The 23,111-nt window shown below is 39.9% G+C and overlaps 2 protein-coding genes across 17 annotated transcripts in view; one reads left to right on the top strand and one right to left on the bottom strand.

Moving 5' to 3' along the window:
- NAA16 (N-alpha-acetyltransferase 16, NatA auxiliary subunit) overlaps nt 1–17,326 on the bottom strand; it is a 98,419-nt gene extending 81,093 nt beyond the window's left edge. For 4 of the 5 annotated variants that reach the window (XM_072782888.1, XM_072782887.1, XM_072782882.1 and 1 more), the window contains exon 1: nt 8,764–8,865. In XM_072782888.1, coding sequence (XP_072638989.1) covers nt 8,764–8,850 — 87 coding nt within the window. In that variant the 5' untranslated portion in view covers nt 8,851–8,865. Of the gene's footprint in view, nt 1–8,763; nt 8,866–17,150 lie in introns of those variants that run through there. The other variant, XM_072782886.1, reaches the window with a different exon arrangement.
- Nucleotides 16,969–23,111, top strand: part of MTRF1 (mitochondrial translation release factor 1) — a 56,174-nt gene continuing 50,031 nt past the window's right edge. For 5 of the 12 annotated variants that reach the window (XR_012010076.1, XR_012010075.1, XM_072782901.1 and 2 more), the window contains exons 1-2: nt 17,416–17,799; nt 19,293–19,712. Coding sequence is in view for 9 of the 12 variants with exons in the window: in XM_072782901.1 (XP_072639002.1) it covers nt 17,706–17,799; nt 19,293–19,712 (514 nt within the window). In the remaining 3 variants the exon portion in view is untranslated. Of the gene's footprint in view, nt 17,238–17,314; nt 17,800–19,292; nt 19,713–23,111 lie in introns of those variants that run through there. The other 7 variants (XM_072782905.1, XM_072782902.1, XM_072782907.1 and 4 more) reach the window with 7 other exon arrangements.

The following is a 23,111-nucleotide window of genomic DNA, read 5'->3' as shown; positions in this document are numbered from 1 at the left end:
AAGTCAGTGGATCCTGTGACTCTTGATGTCAGGGTTGTGAGTTCGAGCCCCAGGTTGGAGGTAATGATGACTTAAAAATATTTTAAATATATATTTTTTAATTAGAAAAAAACATTTAATATAGGGGCACCTGGGCAGCTCAGGGGTTGAGCATCTGCCTTTGGCTCAGGTGGTGATTCCAGAGTCCCCCAAATCGGGTCTCCCAGCAGGCTCCCCACAGGGAGCTTACTTCTCCATCTGCCTATGTCTCTGCCTCTCTGTGTCTCTCATGAATAAATAAATAAAATCTTTAAAAAGAAAAAGAAAAATTAAATAGAGACAGGACTGTTATTAAAAGGGGGGAGGTTCAGAAGGGCCTCTGTGTTCTGGACAAAGCATAGGCTCCTCGAGCTACTAGAGAGGAATGGGCAAGGAGAGCTTTATGGGAATTTAGCTGAGCTATACCTGAACTGGTTAGTGATCTTCTTCTAGACAAGGGAGCAGGGTGCTGAGAGCACCCTCCTATCCAACCACACCCATAGTTCTTACCCACCGCTTGTTCACCAAGCCTTTCCTAACTCCTGAAAATTCGTTGGCTCCCAATTTATCTACATTCTCAGGAGCCAAGGATTAATTGTGGGAAGAGCTGAAGGTCCAGTACTCCAGTCAGGCCATCCCCTGACTCTCACTGGACACGGACTTTTCTGAAATGTGCCTCATTCAGCCAGCTCAAGCTACTCACCACAAGGCCGATTTCAAAACGACAAATTGAAAAAAGAGAAGAGTGGAAAAAAGCATACTGCCAACTGTAAATATTTTGGAGGCAAGTAATGTTTATCTTTTATGAAAGTTTTCCATGGGCCTAGTACAGCCTGACTCATTACAAATCCATTAACTGTCCCCATTCTCTGTGGCAGCTGCCCAGATCTTCACCGTGGCTCTCCCCCACCCCTAAGTCAGGCAGCCCATCCTGCTCTTCATTTGCACTGTGCAGCTTCCTACCCACTGCCAACCCTTCTCACAGCCTCCCCAGCATTTCCCAGCAGTGCAAAGGAAACCTGCAATCCCAAACACTGGGTAGTTATAAATACTCATATTTAATATTTTCCTCATCTGCTTTGCCTGTCCCATGACGTGTAATGCCCCTAAGCCTGGTTGTCTACATTAGGGTGGGAATGACGGGAGAGGTGAAGACTTGAAAAGAATGCCAATAGTGAGTGCACCTGGGTGGCTCAGTTGGTTAAGTGTCTGACTCTTGGTTTCAACTCATGTTACAATCCAAAGGGTCATGAGATCCAGCCCCCCATCAGACTCAGCAAGGAGTCTGCTTGGGTTTCTCTCTCCCTCGTCCTCTGCCCCTCCCCTCCTGCCCCCCCCCACACACACACACTCTGTCTCTCTCTCTTTCTCAAATAAATAGATAAATCCTAAAAAAAAAAAAAAAAAAAAGAATGTCAGTAGTGTTGCTGATAGTTGTCAGCGTAAGCTTTAGAGTGTATAAAGGATGTAATGTATGCACAGTCAGAAAGCCTGGGCTAGCCAGGGGCTATAATTTTATTACTGACTTCCTGTTTAGTCTGGAGCAAATCTTATTTCTACCTTTCAACATTAGATGAGGCTATAATAACATTATTATAATCTTTCACGGCCAGATTGTGTGAATGTAATGCTTAATCATTTCTAAAGCCCATGGCGGGTGGCAGAACATACACAGTGTAAATCTGAGTTTGCTGTCTCTCAGAAAGAATGCTGAAGCCCTGTTATGGACATTGTGGGCCTCCACCCAAATGTTGCTTCCTGGTGCTTCAGACAGAGTGTACCTCCTTTAGAATTATGCACGAAGTCCAATAATAATAACAACATCTATGAAGACCTTTTTACGTATATGATATGAGCCAGTGATTCTCTTGCTAAGCTCAGTAGACCCAAGGATAAAAGAATCTAGAAAAGGATGTCCTCCACCCCATATACACAGCATACCTCACAGAGCCAGCTGACAGGTTAAAATCAAGTAGTTTGCTGCAATTCCTACAACCACTTTAACCATGTAATTGAAGGCTGATGGGAAAAGAATTCATCAGCTTGCATAATGCGTAGTACCCCAGATCCCCTCATCTGGGTACCCAGGTCTAGTACCCCAGATCCCCTCTTGTCTTTCTTCCTTGCTCTCGTTTTGGAGAAAGCAAGAGTAGTACTTCATTCCTTCCTGGGACTCTAGATCCCATGTCCTTTTGTGTTTCCTGAGCTTTTTTATTCATCAGTTGCTCCCCCTGCCATTTGCATTTTATCCCTCCTTATATAGCTTGTATTCCAAGGGGAGGGGACAGACAAGCGTAAAGAAACAAGATCCTTCCAGACTGGGAAGTCCTAGCAAGGAACTAAACCAAGGTCATGCGAGGGCAGTGGGGCTTGAGGGAAGGACTACTTTAAACCAAGTACTCAGGAGTGATCTCTGGGGAGGTGATAACATGTGAACAGACCTGCAGAATGAGAAGTGAGTTAACAAGTAAAAAGCTGGGACCGTATATTCTAGCTGAAGGGACCCACATGCACATGCCCTAATGCGGGGACAAGATGCACACGGTCAAGGCATAAAAGGGACAGGTAAGAACTTCAGGTTCAAGGAGGTGACTGCTGTGTGTGAGAGGGAAAGCGGTATACAGTTGAAAATGTAGGCCGGCTTGTGCAGGGGTGGCCACCTCAGGCAATGTGGTTTGGTTTGGTCCTAAGTTCAGCAGGAAGCCATCGAAGCTCTTTAAGCAGGAAAGTGGCATGGTCTGATTTATTTTTTAAGAGGTCACTCTTGGGGTGTCTGGGTGGCACAGTCAGTTAAGTGTCTGATTCTTGGTTTCCACTCAGGTCATGATTTTGGGGTCAGGGGATCAAGCCCCATGTTGGGCTATATGTTCAGCACAGAGTCTGCTTAAGATTCTCTCTCCCTTTCTCTCTGCCCCTCCTCTTGCTCACATGTGTGCAGCACATGCTCTCTCTCTCTCTCTCTCTCTCTCTCAAATAACATCTTAAAAAAATAAAAAATAAAATAAAAGGTCACTCTGCGGATGCCTGACTGGCTCAGTCCATAGAACATGCAATTCTTGATCTCGAGTTCAAGCCCCACATTGGGCATAAAGCCTACTTAACACACACACACACACACACACACACAATTAAAAGTCACTCTGACTACCTATGAAAAATAGACAAGAAATATAATGTGGTTCCTTCTGGGAGAGTGGCAACTCTATTTGTTAAGATTTGGCTTCTGCCTTCTATAGTCTTCTAGAAATGTCTGAAATCTCAAGAATGCATTTGTTTAATACTTAATTACTGACCATAATGTGACAGGCAGTCTTTTTTTTTTTTTTTTTTAAGATTTTATTTTTTCATGAGAGACACAGAGAGAAAGGTAGAGACATAGACAGAGGGAGAAGCAGGCTCCATGCAGGGAGCCCGATGTGGGACTCGATTCTGGGGCTCCAGGATCATGACCTGAGCTAAAGGCAGACATTCAATCACTGAGCCACCCAGGTGCCTAACAGGCAGTCTTCTAACAAATCTACCCTCATGAAGCTTACATGTTAAGGATCACCTAGCGGCCAACTCTAAAGATTTTTTTTTTCTTAAGTACACAGTGGGCCACCCCATCCTTAACTTTTCTGCCTTAGGTTACCAAGACTCTGAAGAGTCCTGGGTTTCCTCCTCTTCCCATTCTGTGGGTCCTCCATCAACTCTTTTCCAAAGTGTTGGTTGTCTAGACAACTCTGCTTTCCTTTTCAACATCAGCAATAAAATGCGTTCATTGAGGTCCTGCTACTCACCAGCAAAACTAGCAGAATAAAAAAAAACTAGCAGAATTAATAAATCTTTCTGCTCCTATAGCTTCCACTATTAGCACCAAGCCGAATTTAAATCTGTCTCTAGTTTCAAGCCTTCTTTTGATCTCCTAGCCTTTATTCCCACTTGTTTGTGAAATAGCTCCATCTACAGGTCTTTCAAGCATTTCCTACTTGGACATTAAACTAAAACTTACCTTCCTATCAAATCAGTCGGAGTCCTGACATCTCTACCTTGTTAACGACAGCACTCCTGTAGTTAAAATTCTCTGATCATCTTTGACTCTTCTTCATTATTCTCCACATCCATGTTGCCTAGTCATAAAGACACCAGGTATGTCATGTTCTTCCATTCCTCCCCTGCTTTCCATTCCCTCTCCACCTTAAAACTAAATACTGCAAAAACCTCATAACTGGTGCCTCACTTTCAGACTCTTTTTTTTTTAAAGATTTTATTTATTTATTCATGACAGACACAGAAAGAGAGAGAGGCAGAGACACAGGCAGAAGGAGAAGCAGGCTCCATGCAGGGAGCCTGACATGGGACTCGATCCTTGGTCTCCAGGATCACACCCTGGGCTGAAGACAACGCCAAACCACTAGGCCACCAGGGCTACCCCAGACTCTTTATTTCATTTTGTACATTGCCTCTAGACATGTCAATATGCCATTTCTATCCAAAACTCTAAATGGGTCTCTCAGTGTATCAAAACTTTTTTCAGTGTATCAAAACTTTCAATGGCTCCCCATTATCTAGAATTCAGTCTGTTCCAGATTTTTCTTTCCCTTTGCTCTTACAAGTACCTTATATAGAAGGGGAACCAGTGGCTATAACAGGTCCAATATTTTCTAAACTCCATACTCTTGCTTCACCTGATAATTAAAGATTGTTCATTCAGTGCCTGAATATGTTTTTTTTTAAATCCTTCATCTCAAGTGTCATGACCTTCATAAAATCTTCCAAGTCCTTTCAGTGGCTCTGATCTCTCTTTTCCAGGAATTTATATAGCACTTTGTCCTTCTTTTATGCCTTTGTCTTACTGTTTTATGTTTTATAAGCTGTAAGTTGTATGAAGGCAATGGTTCTCAACATTGGCTGCACTTTTGTATCACCTTAAAGAACTTAAAAAACTGATGCCCTGTCCTACTTCCAGAAATACTGATTCAGTTAGGGAGGGGTGATGTTGGGTTTTTAAAAAGATATTCCCCTCCAAAAAATAAAATAAATAAAAAATAAAATAAGTACTCCCAGATGATCATACCCATACCAATGTACAACCAGGTTGAGAACCACTGGTTCAAGGCATTCCATCCGAATCCAGGTTTAAACATGCCTCCCATTTGTCTTAAGGTTAAATTTAGATAAGGCACAACAACAAACAAAAGACCCTTATCACCAAAATTCAGTTTGGAACCCTAGGGAAAAGTTGCAAATTGCTGATGGGCCCACAAACAGTAGATGTAGTCTAGAATTGGCATCATTTAAAGTCCCTGGATCAGCACAGAAACATCATGACACAAGAGTTCTCTCAAAACCATCACCATCAACAATTACCTCACTTCTGTTGCATTAGTGTTTATTTGTATTTGGCTCTCTGCTTTCTCTACAAACTACTCCTACTACTGTTCTCTGTGCCATACTTTCCACTGAGCTTCATTCTCAACCCCTTTATGGAACACTCTCTTCCTCCTCATTTTAACTGCTATCCAACATTTCACCAAGGACCTTGTCTCTCATTTTGCATCTTCCTCTCCTCACATGCAGTAGGTGTTGGTGGGGGGAGTATCAGCATTTTTTCCCATCCCACCGCCTCTCCCAAATCATAAGACTTCACCTTCATTTAAGGAAAAGAAAATTTATTTTGAGTCTATACCTACCTGCTCTGTCATTCTCTTCTCCTTTTCATCTTAGCCATTTTTCTTCATTCACTCATTTGCCAAGTGGCAAGAGTTGTCCCTTCAACTTCACTCATAGTATCCATCTACTATGATTCCAATATCCATATGGATGATTCAAAACCCTAGCCTTTGATAAACTTGGTACACCTAGGCAATGGAATATTATTCTTCACTGAAAAGTAATGAGCTATTGAGCCATGAAAAGACATAGAAGAATCTTAAATGCATATTACTAAGTGAAAGAAGCCAATCTGGAAAGGCTGCACACTATATGATTCCAACTATATGACATTCCAGAAAAGATGAAACTATGGAGACAGCAAAAAGATCCATGATTGCCAAGGGTTAGGGGAGGGAGGGATATATAAATGGAGTACAGAGGATTTTTAGGGCAGTGAAATTATTCTGTATGATACTATAATGGTAGATACATGTCATTATACATTTTTCAAAACCTAGAGGGTTTTTTGTTGTTGCTTTTTTCTAAGGAAGAAGTTATTTTATTTATTTTAGAGAGAGGAGGAGGAACAGAGAAAGAGGGAGAGAGAAAATCTTGAACAAGCTCCACACCCAGCACAGAGCCCAATGCAGAGCTCTATCTCACAAGCCTGAGATCATCACCTGAGCGGAAGTCAAGAGTCAGGATGCTTAACTGATTGAGCTGCCCAGGTGCCCCTCAAAACCTAGAGGGTTTTGACTAGATTTTGAATCAGTAATACTTGCCTTACCTCTCAAATCAGAAATTCTGGAAATCTACTATCTTATTTTTCTAATTATTTTTTAAATTGCAAGAGATTTGTCAATATTCATTTCTGTCTCCAATGTTCTTTTAACTCCAAGAAGACTTCCTACAGTAGATGTGGCATACTTGTTATTGGAGATGAGATCCCAGCTTGTGATATTAGTAGCCTGTCAGTGTAACATTGAGAGAAGTCTCTTTGCCATTGCATTGAAGCTCCAGCATCCTGCCTTCAGCATAAAGCCAAGAGCTATAGCTCTCAGAGGGTTGTTCTATATACATCTATAATTTCTGATGATAGTGACTCCAATCAGATTCTTTTGGGGACAACCCATGTTTTGATGACAATTTCCTTTAAAAAAAAAGATTTATTTATTTATTCATGAGAGACACACAGAGAGAAAGGCTTCATGCAAGGAGCCCGATGTGGGACTCGATCCCAGGACTCCAGGACCATACCCAGGTCCAGGGCTTAAGGCAGATGCTCAACCACTGAACCACCCAGGTGTCCCTGATGACAATTTCTTATCGTTCTTTCAGTAGACATTTGTTGATTCCTTTGTAAGTGACATTCACTCTTTAAGATGCAGGGGATCTAGGCTAATTCGTTCACTCTTCTATCCTCTGTACACCTATTCTTCAACTACATCTAATTTGCCAATGTCTGGATCACACCATTATCTCCCCGTCTATTCACTCATTAACCTACAGTGGTTGAGCACCCATCTGCACTCATTATTTTCTTCATTTGTCTCTTTTCAGCAAAAACAGTGCCTTTGGCCTAGCAGAATTAACTCCTCCCTCTGTGCTTAGAAGGGAATACATTTCTACCTTCTTTGGAGACTTTCCTACTCTCTCCTTATTCTCTCTTCTCTTCTTAATTACTGTAATCATTTAGAGGGACCTGGCTGGCTCAGTCAGTAGAACACATGACTCTTGATCTTGGAGTTATGAGTTTGAGCCCCATGTTAGGGGTACAGACTACTTAAATAAATAAATTAGCATAATCATTTCATAATAACTGTTATTGAACACTTACTCTGTGCTAGGCATTATACGTAATATGCTATTTTGTATTTAATCCTCATGAAAACCCTATGAAAAAAATACTATTATCTTTTACAAATGAGAATTGAAGTTTTAAAAGAAGTAAATTTGCACTAAATTACAAAACTGAGAAGTAAAGGCCATCTTGCCAAAGCCTTTGCACTTAGCCACTATGCTAAACTGCCTCTTGCAGCATACTAGCTAGTTTCCATGGATCCTCCTTGACCAGCTTCTTTCAATTCATTTTCTGCACAGCTGCCAAGAGAGCCTGCATTAATGTCTTACTGCTGCTATAACAAATTACTACACATATTGTGGCTTAAAGCAACGCAGATTTAGTATCTTAAAGTCCTGGAGGTCAGATGTCTGTAACATGTCTGCAGGACTATGTTCCTTTTGGAGGCTCTAGCAGAGAACTCCTTTCCTTACCTTTCGCAGCTTCTCGAAGTCTACATTTGTGAGATTATGGCCCTTTTATCCATTTTTCAAAGCCAACACCATAGATTCTCTCTCCTCTGACCTTCCTCCTCACATCTTCACTCTATCTCCACAGCCTCTCTCATAAGGACTCGTGATTACATGCACCGAGATAATGCAGGATAGTCTCCCTATCTCAAGATCCTTAACTTCATCACATCTGCAGAGTCCCTTTTTGCCATATGAGATAACACATTCACAGATTCTGGGGATTAGGATGTGAACATATTGCCAAGAAGCAGGGCATCATTCAGTCTACCGTGTGATCTTGGTAAACTATAATGACACGTATGTCTTCAAATCCTTCCAAGTCTTTCAGGGGAAAGCTGAGCCTCTTTATCTAGGCATGGAAAGCCTTTTATGATTTGGTTCCTGCCTGTCTTTATAACCTCATGTCTCACCACAGAGCCAGACCACACTATTTGTCATTCTCAAATTCTCAATATGTATCTGTGATGTCCTTCCTATCTGTGTCTAACTAACTCCAACTTATCCTTCAAAACTCAGGTTAATGGGATGCCTGGGTGGTTCAGCAGTTGAGCGTCTGCCTTTGGCTCAGGGCATGATCCTGGAGTCCCAGGATTGAGTCCCACAACAGGCTCCCTGCATGGAGCCTGCTTCTCCCTCTATGTCTCTGCCTCTCTGTCTCTCTGTATCCTTCATGAATAAATAAATAAAATCTTAAAAAAAAAAAAACTCAGGTTAAACATCATCTTGCAGAAGCCATCCCTGCTCACTACTCTGATGTATTTGCGCCTCCTTCACATTCTCAAAACACTCAGTACTCACCTCTAATATGGCACTCTTCACACTATGAAGTTGCCAACTTACTTGTCCATTTCCTCCATTGGATTGAAGTTCCTCTAGACAAACCATGAGAGATTCCTAATTCTGGGAAAAAAACAAAGAGTTGCAGAAAGGGAGGTGGGTGAGGGGCAAGGGTAACTGGGTGACAAGCATTAAGTAGGGCACATGATGAGATAAGCACTGGGTATTATACTATATGTTGGCAAATTAAATTTAAATAAAAAAATTAAATTAAAAAATTGAAGTCCCTCTGGATTGGACACCATGTCTTATTTGACTGTGTATTCTCTGTGCTTTACAGTTGGTGCTCAAAAATTTTTGTTGAATTAATCATCTTCCTGTAGCACACAGCAGAGAATCTGACATATAGCAGAAAGTCAAAAACATATTAGTTAAATGGAACTACAGTTGGCTTTTTAAAAATATTCATTTATTTATTAGAGAGAGAGATAGAGAATGAGCAACGGGAGGAACAAAGAGAGAGGGTGAAAACCAGACTCCCCACTGAGCAAGGAGTGTGGCCCTATCGAGACCCTGAGATCATGACCTGAGCTGAAACCAGGGGTCAGCCACTTAACCGACTGAGCCACTCAAGCACCCCAAAGTGTGGCTGTTTATACTTCCTCAAGAATAGAAAGATAGGGCAGCCCGGTGGCTCAGTGGTTTAGAGCCACCTTCAGCCCAGGACGTGATCCTGGAGACCCTGGATCGAGTCCCAGGTCAGACCCTCTGTGAAGAGCCTGCTTCTCCCTCTGCCTGTGTCTCTGCCTCTCTCTCTCTCTCTCTCTCTGTCTCTCATGAATAAATAAATAAAATCTTTTAAAAAATAGAAAGATAACATATCATCTTATGCAAAAGATATTCAGAATTTGGGATTTGTATCCTGTTCCCCAAAACTGTAAAATCCAATGTGAACATTACACTGCCAAGTATAATAAAAGGAAACATTTAACAGCATCGCAAGAGATGTAATTGAGATTACATAGGAGCTCAAAGGGAGGCAGAACTAACTGTGATTAGGTGGATGAGCTAATCTATAAAAGATAATGACAGCAGGAGTGATGTCTGTTCTCACCATTGAACTCCTAGCACTTAGCAGCATGCTTAGCACATAGTAGGTATTTGATACATGCCTGTTTGATGAAGACAATGAATTGCACTCCAAACAGAGAAATTAGTTTGGTGAAGAAAAACCATGAGGCTCTGAAATGGGAGCCTCATGGCTCCCATTTGGGACAGTCCTGCAGAGTGGACTATTTCCCCTTGCCTTTGAGCTATTTTATAACTCTTTAAGTCATAGAAAACTGCTAACAATACAAACGATTCTTGTCCCTAACAAAGCAAATTATGTATGATGGCAGTGCAAATTATAATTTCCTTGTGTTTTTCCATCTTTTTTTTTTTTAAGATTTTGTTTTTAAGTCATCTCTACACCCAACGAGAGGGGCTCGCACTTAACAATCCCAAGACCAAGAGTCACATGCTCTACCAAGTAAGCCAGCCAAACACCTCAAGTTTTTCATCTTTGAAACAAATTATTTTGGTCTTCCTCGTGGCATACTTATATCTTCCCTTGAGATTTTTCTTTAGTTATAACATCCTTCATTCATAATTAATTAAAAATTTTAACAGGTGTACATCTCATATCTGTACAAGGATCACAGTTGTACCTTAAAAGATATCATTTAGCAATATGGACAAAAAGACAAGTTTGAAAGTGTGTTTTGGGGAAATAAAGAGTCATGTAGTTGAGCCAAAACATGAGGTTCTTGGAGGATATCATGATAGAAGAAGGGCTAGATTGGGATCAGATGGTGCAGACCTTGGCAGTGTGTGTGTGTGTGTGTGTGTAGGGGGATGCATCATTAAGTGAAACAGAAAACAGAAGACGGAAGCAAGGACATGGTGCAGCTCGGCTGTCTTGCTTTAATTCCTTTTGGCCAATATACTGTCCCTTGTGCACAACTTAGAGCAAGTCATCTAGCTATGCTGTGCCTGTTTCCTAAACTAGGCTTTGCAATAGAACTGATGACACAGGGCTGTTGTAAAGATTGAGTGAGTTAGTTCAATTAAGACATTTAGAGCATTACCTGGTAAAGAATAAGTACTCAGTGAATATCAACCACGATATTATTGTGCCAGTTTATGGCTCTTTGTCTGAAGTACTTGGGTGCACATGTTTTCAAACCAAAATGTTCTGGATTTAGAAAGGAAAATGTGTACACTGCATGTGGTGTAAGACTCTCAGTGGGATCTGGGGTAGCACCCTGTAATCCAATACATAAATATTTCTCCAGGAAAGTATATGGGTACTTATTCCAAGTGAGAGAAATAGAGGTGTAAGTAGCCTCACAACAGTCCAACTCAGGATTGCCTGCGATATTGGTGTGGATTAGGCGAGGTTTGTCCCTCAAATAATTTGCCAAATGGTCAGTTTTCAGAGATTTTTGAATTGAAAATAAGGGTTTCAGAGCTTTTGGGACTTGGGGATTGCAGATAACTGTTATATCACTAAAGTAAGAAAAGATCAGATTGATATCGTATTTGGAAATCCTAGAAATTGTTCAGAAAGTAAGCTTTTGAATTTGATCCCCTTCCCACTCTGGCAAAGTTTTCATTTTTCCTTTTACAACTTTCAAAACAGTAGTGGAGGTCAAGTTTTGTAACCAAACTCAAGGAGTTCACTGCTTTTGGTGCATTAAATTGAACATGACCCAAAGAAGTGGCAAAAGTAAAGAACTTCTTATGACTTGTTACAAGTAAGAAGACAGGGAGATAGCTCTCAAAGCACTGTCTCCCCCATGGGATTAGTACAGGAAGCTTGAATCCAGTCTATCAGGGACAGGGAGCTTGCAGAGGCACTCTGGTTCCATTGAGCATGAGGCATTGATTTTTTGTTGTTGTTGTTCAAAAAAATGGCAGAAAAATCCACCCATAGGGAGATATTAACATTTGCACCTCCCCTTGGAAGTATCTAACCCCCCCATAAAGTAATTTTGCTCCCAAAATTTGAATCTGAATCTGATGATGCCAGTGATCATGCCAGTTTATGGGAAATGCAGGTAACAAAGGAACATGATAAACATTGCAACACAATGCTAGGAAAATCCAGACTCTGTGAAACTCCTCAAGGCAAAAGATCTGATTTCTTCAACAAATATATTGCAAGGGGGAAAACAGGGGAACCTATAGATTAAAACAAATAAAAAATGCAGCAAGAAATTGCAATATAAGGAACTTACTTGAATACCAGTATGAACAAACTGCCAAAGAGAAAAAGAGAAAAATCTACAGGGAGAGAATGTGAACATGAACTAGGTATTTGATAACATTAGGAAGCCATTTTTAGTCTTGGGAGGTGCTTATATTTCTTTTTTTTTTAAAGATTTATTTATTTATTCATGAGAGACAGAGAGAGAGAGAGAGAGAGAGAGAGAAGCAGAGACCTAGGCAGAGGGAGAAGCAGGCTCCATGCAGAGAGCCCAATGCGGGACTTGATCTTGGATCCTGGGATCAGGCCTTGAGCCAAAGGCAGACGCTCAGCCGCTGAGCCACCCAGGCGTCCTGGGAGGTGATTATATTTCTTAAAAGTCTTTATCTTCTGGAGCTACATACTAAAATATTTACAGATGAAAAGATATGATGTTTTGTAATGCTTCAAAGTAATCCAGTGAGGATGGGGAGTAGGAAGAAGGAGGAGGACAGGTGAAACCCTGCATCGATAACTTGAGAATTTGTGACTGGTGCATGGAGGTTCTATTATACGGTTCTATTTTCAAACACGTTTGAAAACTGTTGTAATAAAATGGGAAGGAATGGAAAGATATATATCTACATATACACACACTGTAGCTTTCCTGCATGTAGACTACTTTGGATCTAAGTTGGAAAAGTCAATAGTTATAAAGGGTATTTGAATATCACTGTTGGGAGAAAAAGACAGGAAAATAAAACTTTCTGAAACAAGTAATTGAAAGTATACAATTCAAAACCGAAGCAAAGGATTTAAGAAAAATATTTAGCCTGAAATTTAGGATGACATATAGAAGGGATGAAATCACCAAGGCATTTTAGGAGAATTTGTCAAAGCTGACTACAACCCAGGCTCATACCAGTTTAGGGTGGAATAAAGGGATTTTCCAAGATCAGTTGGTCTTTGACCTGCTTTTGCTTTTTTTTCTTTTCTTTTCTTTTTTTTTTTTTTTTTTAGTAAAAGGAAAAGAGGAGGTTGCCTTCTCTTAAACATAGGACTGAAAATAATGAGCGATCTAGTTTCCAATAATGCCAGCAGGTGGCGCATTTTTGGCTAACCCCCCCCCCCAACCCCAGCTAAGAAAAATTTGAGAACCAGTGTGAATATATGAAAATAAGAAATGCTGCCTTTTCATCCTTCACATTCTGCTTCTTTCTGGGAAAACATTTTACAAGAATACAAGTAGAATAATCTTTGTTTTGCTATTTCTTTTCCACCTTTGCCGGGGCTTGAATTTTGTATTAAATAAAGAATTCCTGCTTTCACTTTTTCTTTAATAAAATATCACTGATTAAAACCCCAAGTGGCTGCCGATCTTCACATTGTGGAATGCCTGAAGATGTGGTCTAGGCCCTAAACTCCAGTGAGCCAGAAAGCCAAGGTGCGTTTCACAGCGTGGGATGACCCATGGTGTCTTTTGGCTTGTGTCCTGGGATTGTATGTTAATTTCAGCGCCTCTGAAAATTTCCCAGATGCGACCAAAGGTTTCAACTTAGCCTGGAATGATCTCAACACCCACCCTGGTCCAGCTCCCTAAAGAATATCCAGTGCTGAGGAAGCTGGAATGTCTGCTTCCCTTAGGGAAAGCCCTAAGTGGATGCTTTTTGATGTGAATCCCTGCAGCAGGACACAACTCAACCTTCTGTTAGACACAAGGGTGTCCTCAGAATCTTTAAAACAATTTGGAGGTCTCTGAGAAGAAGCTAAGTGAAAATTCCCATTCTCCACCCCTTTGGAATTTGGGCTAAGTTTGCTGTAAATGAGTCTGAAAAACAGCTGTAGGGGATCCCTGGGTGGCTCAGCGATTTAGCGCCTGCCTTTGGCCCAGGGCGTGATCCTGAAGACCCGGGATCGAGTCCTGTGTTGGGCTCCCTGCATGGACCCTGCTTCTCCCTCTGCCTGTGTCTCTGCCTTTTTCTCTCTCTCTACATCTATCATGAATAAATAAATAAAATCTTAAAAAAAAAAAGAAAAACAGCTGCAAGTATTTTGTTGTTTGCTCCAAGGCAGAGGAAAGGGACATAGGTCATTTAGTTTCTAAAGGAATACCTAATTGTCAATGCCCATTACACATACATTCATAATAGAAACTTTTATGAGATCCACTTTATTGTGAGAAATATCTCAGACATAGTAGTTCTTGTTGCTAATTTAATCGAATGCTATTGTTTTCACTGAATCAACCTTTTCATCACTACTTCTAGGAAAATATTTCCTGTAATATATTAAACCCTTGGGAAGTAGAATTAACTTCTTAAGATGATTCAATAATAATTGAATCAATTAAAGAATGTCCTTTTCGGGGCCCCTGGGTGGCTCAGTCAATTGAACATCTGACTAGATCTCAGTTCAGGTTATGATTGCAGGGTCAAGAGATTGAGCCCTGTGTTGGAGGCTCAGCGTGGAGTCTGCTTGTCCTTCTCCCTCTGTACCTCCCCCCACTCATGCGCGCGCTCTCTCTCTCTCTGAAATAAACAAGATCTTTTCTAAAATGTCCTTTTTTCCCCCTTTTACACCTGTCTTGTTTACAATAATACTCCACACAAAATTTTAGGAAATCCAGAATACTACAAAGAAGAAAAAATAAGGATTACCTATAATTCCACTGGACTTTTATATATATATATATATATATATATATATACATATATCACATATGTTGGTTTATTTTCTTTTAAAGTAGGCTCCCCGCCCAGTATGGAGCCCAACTTGAGGCTTCAATTCACGACCCTGAGATCAAAACCTAAGCTGGGAACAAGAGTCAAATCCTTAGCCAACTGAGCCACCCTGGTACCCCATGCATCATATGTTTTTAAATGGAACTCAGTTTGCTGAATTGGTTGGGGTTTTTTGGGTACCCTCACCACTTCCCTTTTTATTTTGTTTGTTTGATAAGGGTTTTTTTTTTTTAACACTGTCTTTCATTTAATGATATATTGTGGACATCATTGCATATTAATAAATATAGATATACCACATTATACTCCTTTTTAAAAATCATGGAGGAGAAAGCAGTATTCATAGTACCAAGCATAAATGTCTTTAGGGATTTTTTAAATTGAGAAATAAAATACATAAAGTGCATAAAATTTCACGTATATAAAAATTTCCTGTATATCCCAATAAATTTTTACACATGAAAGTGTGTTTGCTTGGGCTGCCATAACAAAATACTATAGACTGAGTGGCTTAAACAACAGAAATTTATTTCTCGTGCTTTAGGAGGTGGGAAAGTCCAAGATCAAGGTAGTGGAAGGATAGATTTCATCCTGAGGTCTCTTTGTCTTGGATAAAAAAAGAAGAGAGAGCGCATACTCACAGGCTCTCTTATAAGGGCACAAATGTTACTAGACCAGGCTTTCACCTTTTTGACTCATTTAACCTTAAAGGCCCTGTCTCCAGTACAGTCACACTAGGGGTTAGCTTCAACATATTAAAATGGTGTGTGTGTGTGTGTGTGTGTGTGGTATGTGTGTGTGCACACAATTCAGTCCATAGCAGTAGGTTATTTTTTAAGGAGAATAAACCTTTATATACTATATTACTTAAGTTATATATCTGCATACACAAATCAAAATAAAGAAACAATTTCATTGGATAATTTAGGAGAATGATTAATGTGGATCCTTTATTTTTTATTTTTTTTAATGTGGATCCTTTAGAATTTGTTCCCTACTGGAACATAAACTTCATGTGGGCAAAGATTTGTGTCTTTTCTACTCGTTGCCAAATTCTCATGTCCAGAACACAGTGAGTAGCATATAACTGGTGCTCATTATTGAACAGGCGATGGAATATTTTATTTTTTCTTTCTTTTTTGGAAGAGGGAGGCAGTATCAGAGCTTAGGAGCCATGGATCGATCATTAAGACAGATGGCCTTGATTGAATCTCAGTTCTATTACTTACCAGTTCTTTTACTTTGGACGAGTTACTTAAGCTCTCTGTGCCTTAGTTTTCTTTTCTGCAAAATGGGTATTTTAGGATTGTTGTAGTAAGGATTAAATTAATTAATAGGTCTAAATTACTAATATAAGATTTAATATAAGATTTAATATATACTAGGTAGAAGTAGATACCTTGCAGTATGTAATGTTAGATATTTACATTTAGGGTTAATTGTCCTTTTTATATGTGGTCATGACCTAAGAAAATATCCTGTGAAGTCGATTATATGGGATGTTTGCCTTGGCTTTTAAGGAGGAAATATTGAGACACAGTGGTTATGTGACTTGTACTATTCAAGGTAAGGCAATATGTTTGTATTTTCCTGGAATTGTTTATTAGTTCATAATTCTTTAATTGGTAGTTTACAAACTATGAACCTAGTTTGAGCCCCTAAATTCTACATGTACATGCAACATCTTTAAAGTCATTAGTTAGTGGATATATATAGCCTCCTATCTTTTGGATCCTGTTATGATTTTTAAAAATAAAAATTTTTATATCCTCTTTTAATCATTAGGTATTTTCTCAAGTAGTGGAAGTTGCAAGAACTATTAACATGCAGAATTGCACAGGGGGGAAAAAAGGAAAGAAAAAGAAATAAGAACAAAACCGAAAAAAACATGCAGAATCCCTATCTGGGGATGACGAAAAGGATCCTCAAAAAAAAAATTAACCACTGCTTTAAGAAAAATAAAAACTAACAAACAGAAACCACTGCTTTAGTGGCTCCATTATATAATTTTCATATATAAGGAAATTCTTGTAATTTCATATTAATATATTAATATATTGTAAACCTTGATTCCCCAAATCAGAATTGTAGAGCATCTCTTCACTGCGTTTGCCTGTCTCTAAGAGACCAGATTTTTGGCTGGGGGCTTGGAAGCCAGCCTGGGCATAAACTACGACTCCCAGCATTCCTGGGTGGGAGCTCCCGGAAGTTGTAGTTCATCCTACATCCCTCCACCGCCCGCCCGACCTGCCCCATCGCCACCCGCGCCCGGCTCCGGATGAGTGCCGCCTGTGGTTATCTCCTGCGATTTTCTTTCTCGCTTTGTTATTTTTCTCTCGTTTCTCCCCGTTAGCCGTTACGCACGCGCCACGGCTGCTCCGGAGAAGCCGAGAGCAAAGCGTGACCCCGGAAGGAGTGAACCCGGAAGTGAAACTGACCCAGCGTCTGTCGGGCTGCAATGTAGCCGGTCACAGAAGGTTCCCGCTTCAGAAAGGAAAGCTAGCGTCCTTTCTTCTTTTTCTTAGGTACTCACGATTTTTATTTTCTCTTCTTCGACCTTAAAAAGTATTTTTTCCACCTCCATTTTTTTCCCCCGCATGTTGCCTCGATGGGATCACTGTGTATACCGAGTTACAAAGTAGGGCTGACACGTGCTGCTCTGGCGCAGGCGCAGTGTCCCTTGTGACCTGCATGCCCTGGGAGTTGTGCGTAGGGTGTCAGGGGAGTCCTGCCACTGAGGTGGGTGATGCAGAAGACTTGCGGTTCCCAGGTGGAGGGGACCCTAGCGAGTAGACGTCTTGGTTTGTGGGGGAGTTTTGGTTTTGGTTTTTGTTTTGGTTTTTGGTTTTTGTTTTGGTTTTTTTGGTATTTGTTTTTCTCCTAACATTGAGGTTCATGACCTTAAGAGTCACTCTACTACTGTTCCCTGGGCTGGAAATTTTAGCTAGAAGCGTTCTAACAGGAATTTGTCATCCTTTTGTGCATGTTTTCAAATGGACTCACTTCTGTTGTGCTTGAGACTGGACGTAAAGACACACACGGGAACTTGTGCAGAGGGTCTGTACCATATGTGCCTGCCGGGCATTGGTGCGTTCTTCCACAGTCCTTTTTCCCAATGCGCTTCAGTGTGTTAAAGTTCAGTAGTAGAATGCTGCAAAATCTTAATGTTTTGGGGGACCATTCTGAATATTTAATTTTCTAGAAGATTGTGATTTTTTTCAAGCTAGCTGACTTACAATGCTCAAATGAGTTACTATATGCATCTCCTAGCATGATAGGAACGCTGGAGGCCATAAAACTTTGACCCTTATTTCAACGTTGAACCTCAGAATTTTGGGGGCGAAGTGTTTTTCCTAAAATATGTTTTCCCTTGGTAAAACCATTCTGTGCTTTGGTTAGCTTCTGATTATATCTATGAGAAGGGAGAAGAACAGGAAATTAGCGTACACGGCCAATTTCACCTAACTTGTAATTTTTTTTTTTAAAGACTTTGTTTATTCAGGACACACACACACACACACACACACACCTAGGCAGAGGGAGAAGCAGACTCTCAGCGGGGAGCCTGATACAGGACTCTATCCCATGGTCATGACCTGAGCCAAAGGCAGAGCTCAACCACTGAGCCACCCAGGTGCCCCTAACTTGTAATTTTTTTTAAATGTTTTTTGTTTCTTGTGACAGTAATATGTGCTATGTGTATAGAAAAATCAAAAACACTGAAAGGTAGAAAAAATGGAAAGCAAGCAAAAGGTATCCACAATCCCACAACTAGAGGTCATCTTAGTAACATTTTGGTATGTTTCTTTTTTAGGTTGTTGCTTTTTTCCCAGAATACTCGTTTTACCTTTTTTATATGGATTACCATATGTCATAGAAAATTTTGAAAACCTCATTGATATTATATTGTTTTGCATTCTGCTTTTTGTCACTTAATACAAATATTGCCACTGTCCCCTTTTACCAGACCTACTTATTTAATCTGTTAACTATCTGAAGTTTTCTTCCTTTAGGATCTGATCTAAAAGGGAATCCCTGAACTCTGAACAGGCAAACTGCATTCTAGTATTAGTTCTGCCTCTGTCTGGCTGAGTGAATAATCATGATTAAGTTACTTGACTCACTTGGGCATCTGGATACATCAAATTAAAGAAATAGACAAGAAAACAGTTAATGTTTTCTTCAAACTTTAGAAATCTATGAATATGTGAACCACCTAAAACTTGCCTGATTATTTGATATCTTTCAAGTATTTGTTCACATATTCAAGTCTAGACCCTGGATACTTTCTAGAAAATAGCTGATTTAACTCAGTCTGTTGACAAATGTATTAATTATGCTCCTACTCATTTGCTGTAGTTAATTATAAACATCGAATGAATAAAAAATGGTGCTGTCTTCATTTATTTTAATATGTTATATTCAGAGATTTGAAGAATTATTTTCTTTTTATGGATTACTGAATTTCAGCTCTTTGAAGCTGGTTGTGCCCACAAACTGGACAAGATTTCTTGAGGCTACTTCCAGATTTTGTATTTGTAGAGTTGATTTTTTAAAAAATTGTGTTTATTATATTTCAGATGCTGAGATGAATCATCACCTGTGTGCTTGGCTTTTTAGATGTTTATCTCTTAATGGTCGCCACATCCACCCCCAATTTCATCAATTTACACAGATACATCTTGATACAAGGCTGTGGGTTTTTAGACAAAACAGGAATCCCATTCTCCATCATCTGTTAAATAAGAATTATCCTAGGAGATATTGTGGACACCAGGACACCAGGGTGCTGTGGAAGCATAAAGCACTACAGAAATATATGGAGGACCTGAATAAGGAGTACCGTACACTTGATCAGTGTTTGCAGCATATGTCTGTGAATGAAGGCGACCGAAAGTCTTTGAATCGAAGGCATGCCGAGTTAGCACCACTTGCAGCCATTTACCAAGAAATTCAGGAGGCCGAGCAAGCAATTGAAGAATTAGATTCAATGTGTAAAAGTAGGTGAAAAATATGTGCGTGTAAAGGATGTGATTGATTTTATAGGTTAAAGCTTTCTTGAATGCAGTCTTTTAAAAATCCTAGAGTGAATACACTCTATACTCGGAGAAGACTATCCTGGGTGTTTGATGTATTTTGGCTACTAAAAATTAATTACTAAGAGACCAGGCTCCTTGTGGTGCTTGCCAAGAAGTTTTTAGAATCTAGGAGCCTAAATATTGACCTTTACAGAAAACTTTAATTTATTGAGTGGGATTTTACTGAGCATATAGCAGAGACACAAGAATACAGTCCCTACCCATCAAAGGGCTTATATGGTCAGGTATTATTTCATCATCCCAGAAAGAACCCTGCACCTGGTAGCCACTTGCCCCAATTCCCCCTTCCCTACCAACCCAAGGCAACTGCTAATCAATCTACTTTCTAGATTTACTTATTTCAGGCATTGTATATAAATTCCATTCCATTGTGTGGATCTACTGCATTTTATTTTTATTTATCCATTCATCAGTTAATGGATATTGAGTTGTTTCCACTTTTTGGTTATTATGAACAGTGGTACTACAATTGCCTATTATAACTCTACATTTAACCTTTGGAGGACTTGCCAGACTGTTTTTCCAGAGTGGCTACACCATTTCTACTTTGCCCTTTTGATTCTAGCTATCCTGGTGGACGTGAAATGGTATCTCGATTGTGGCTTTGGTTTGCATTTCCTTGATTAATGATTTGAGCATCTTGTCATATGCCTGTTGGCCATTTGTATCTTATCTCTGGATAAAGATAAGACCCTTTGCCCATTTTTAAATTAAGTTGTTTGTCTTATTAATGAGTCATGAGAGTTCTTTATATTCTAGCCCTGAGTTCCTTATGAGATAAATGATGTGCAAAAATTTTCTCCTATTCTATTTGTAGGTTATGTTTTAAAGCCCCATAATTTTTAAAATTTTGATGATGTCTAATTTATCTTTTTTGCTCTTGTTGCTTGTGTTTTTGGTATCTTATCTAGGAAAGTATTGTGTAACCCAGGGTCACAAAGGGTACATCTGTGTTTTCTGAGAGAGTTAAATTTTTTAACCTTATGTTGACTTCTTTGATCTATTGGGATTAATTTTATATAGGATGTGAGAGATGTTTACTTTTAGTTTTGGTATTTCTTTTTTAAGATTTTATTTATTTATTCATGAGAGACCGAGAAGCAGAGACACAGGCAGAGGGAGAAGCGGGCTCACGGCAGGGAGCCTGATACAGGACTTGATCTCTGGACCCTGAGCCCAAGGCAGATGCTCAACTGCTGAGCCACCCAAGTGTCCCTAGTTTTGGTATTTCTTAATACTGCTATTGTCTTAACATTTTTTCCCATATGAAAAATTTCCAAAATGTACAGAAGTTAAGAGAACTGCACAATGGACTAACCTGAGATTCAACATTTATCCAGCTAGTGCTCAAAGCTTCTGTTTCTAAAATTTCTTTTATGCTCCATCCTGTTCCATTAAATGTTAGCAATGTTAAGCAACGTCAAGGCCAGCCACAGTTATACCTGTAAAAGTCCTGCATTTCCAGAGGTGTATTTTTCTACCTTCTGTTGGTGCTTCTGTGAGTTTCTCACCCATGTTTACTGAGGATTTTTTTGTTTTTATTCTTTTGTATGACACCACTCAAATTTGTAATTAGTTTTGGGAAGGTTCTTTGCATATAATAGGAGCATCCTAAATGCTTTTTAAACTAATTTGACATAATCTTTTTCAGCCTTGGTTGTATCACATATAATTGAGATTGGATTGGATTGTTTCTGAAGTCTCTTCCAGGTCCAAAATTCTGCTGTTCTGTAATAACCATGATAAAATCAACATTTACTGTGCTAATATGTGCCAGGCACTAAGCTCAGTATTTTACAAATAGTGTCTTGTTTGAATATTCACAGTGATCTTACAAGGTGGGAATTATCATTAATGAAGAAACTTTGAGCTTAAAATGCCAAAAGTCACTCAGCCAATCAGGTGAGGAGCAAGGATTTGAACCCAATCAGTGAGATTCCACAGCCCCTGTTGTTATCCACTGCACCATGAGTCAAATTCCAGTAGAGTCTGCCTCTGTAGTATACCTTTCATGAGTCCCCTTCTATTCTGCTAATTTATAGCTTTATTATATCTCCTCCTGGATAGTTACAATACATTCCTAACTTGTACTGTCACTTCAGGCTTTCCCAGTCTAAGTGCAACCTTACTCATATTACTTCCCTGCTCAAAATTTTCAGTAGCTCCCATTGCCAATAAATATAGATTCTTGATTTGGTATTTAAGAGTCTCTGCAGAGGGGCACCTGGGTGGCTCAGTTGGTTAAGTGTCTGCCTTTAGCTCAGATAATAATCCTGGGGTCGTGGGATCTAGCCCCACGTTGGGCTCCCTGCTTGGCAGGAGCCTGCTTCTCCCTCTCCCTCTGCCCCTCCTCTATCCCCCACTTGTGCTCTCTCTGTGATAAATGAAATCTTTTAAAAAAGCCTCGCAGAGTGACACCAGCCTCTCTGCATAGTGTGTTAGTTCCCTTTGCATATGCTACCTTCCAAGAAAAATAGATAACTTGCTGTTCCCTGAATATACCCATGTCATCCCATAGCTATCTGTGCAGACATTGTTACCCACCAATTTTACCTTGCTAAAATTCATTTCACTTACAAAGTTTGGCTTGGTGGGGGATCCCTGGGTAGCCCAGCGGTTTAAGCGCCTGCCTTGGGCTCAGGGCATGATCCTGGAGTCCTGGGATTGAGTCCCACATCAGGCTCCCTGCATGGAGCCTGCTTCTCCCTCTGCCTGTGTCTCTGCTTCTCTCTCTCTGCGTCTCTCATGAATACATAAATAAATTCTTTTTTTTTTTTTTAAACTCCATCTTTTTTTTTTTTAATTTTTATTTATTTATGATAGTCACACAGAGAGAAAGAGAGAGGCAGAGACACAGGCAGAGGGAGAAGCAGGCTCCATGCACTGGGAGCCCGACGTGGGATTCGATCCTGGGTCTCCAGGATTGCGCCCTGGGCCAAAGGCAGGCGCTAAACCGCTGCGCCACCCAGGGATCCCCATAAATAAATTCTTAAAAAAAAAAAAAACAACAAAGTTTGGCTTGGATGTCATACTTTGGCTTCAATTCTCTCTGTAAAACAAAAATGTACCTTTCTCTGCTTTGAATTTTGATCTTTTATGTAATCGTCTAAACTTCTGTCCCTTCCCTCATTACCTGTTCCTCAACGACAGAGCCTATCTTACTCATTTTTATATTTCCTGCCGCATAGGATATAATAGACTCCCAAATCTTTGGGATATAATGAAATTGAAGTAGATTTCACAATCAGTAAATAGTAAGAGGCCACAAAAATAATTTTTTGCAAAAAAATAATTTTTTTT

The sequence above is a fragment of the Canis lupus genome, chromosome 17 (assembly GCF_048164855.1).
Source record: "Canis lupus baileyi chromosome 17, mCanLup2.hap1, whole genome shotgun sequence".
NCBI classification, from domain to species: domain Eukaryota; kingdom Metazoa; phylum Chordata; class Mammalia; order Carnivora; family Canidae; genus Canis; species Canis lupus.
Note: the sequence above shows the minus strand (reverse complement) of the source record. Positions and strands in the feature narration are given on the sequence as shown.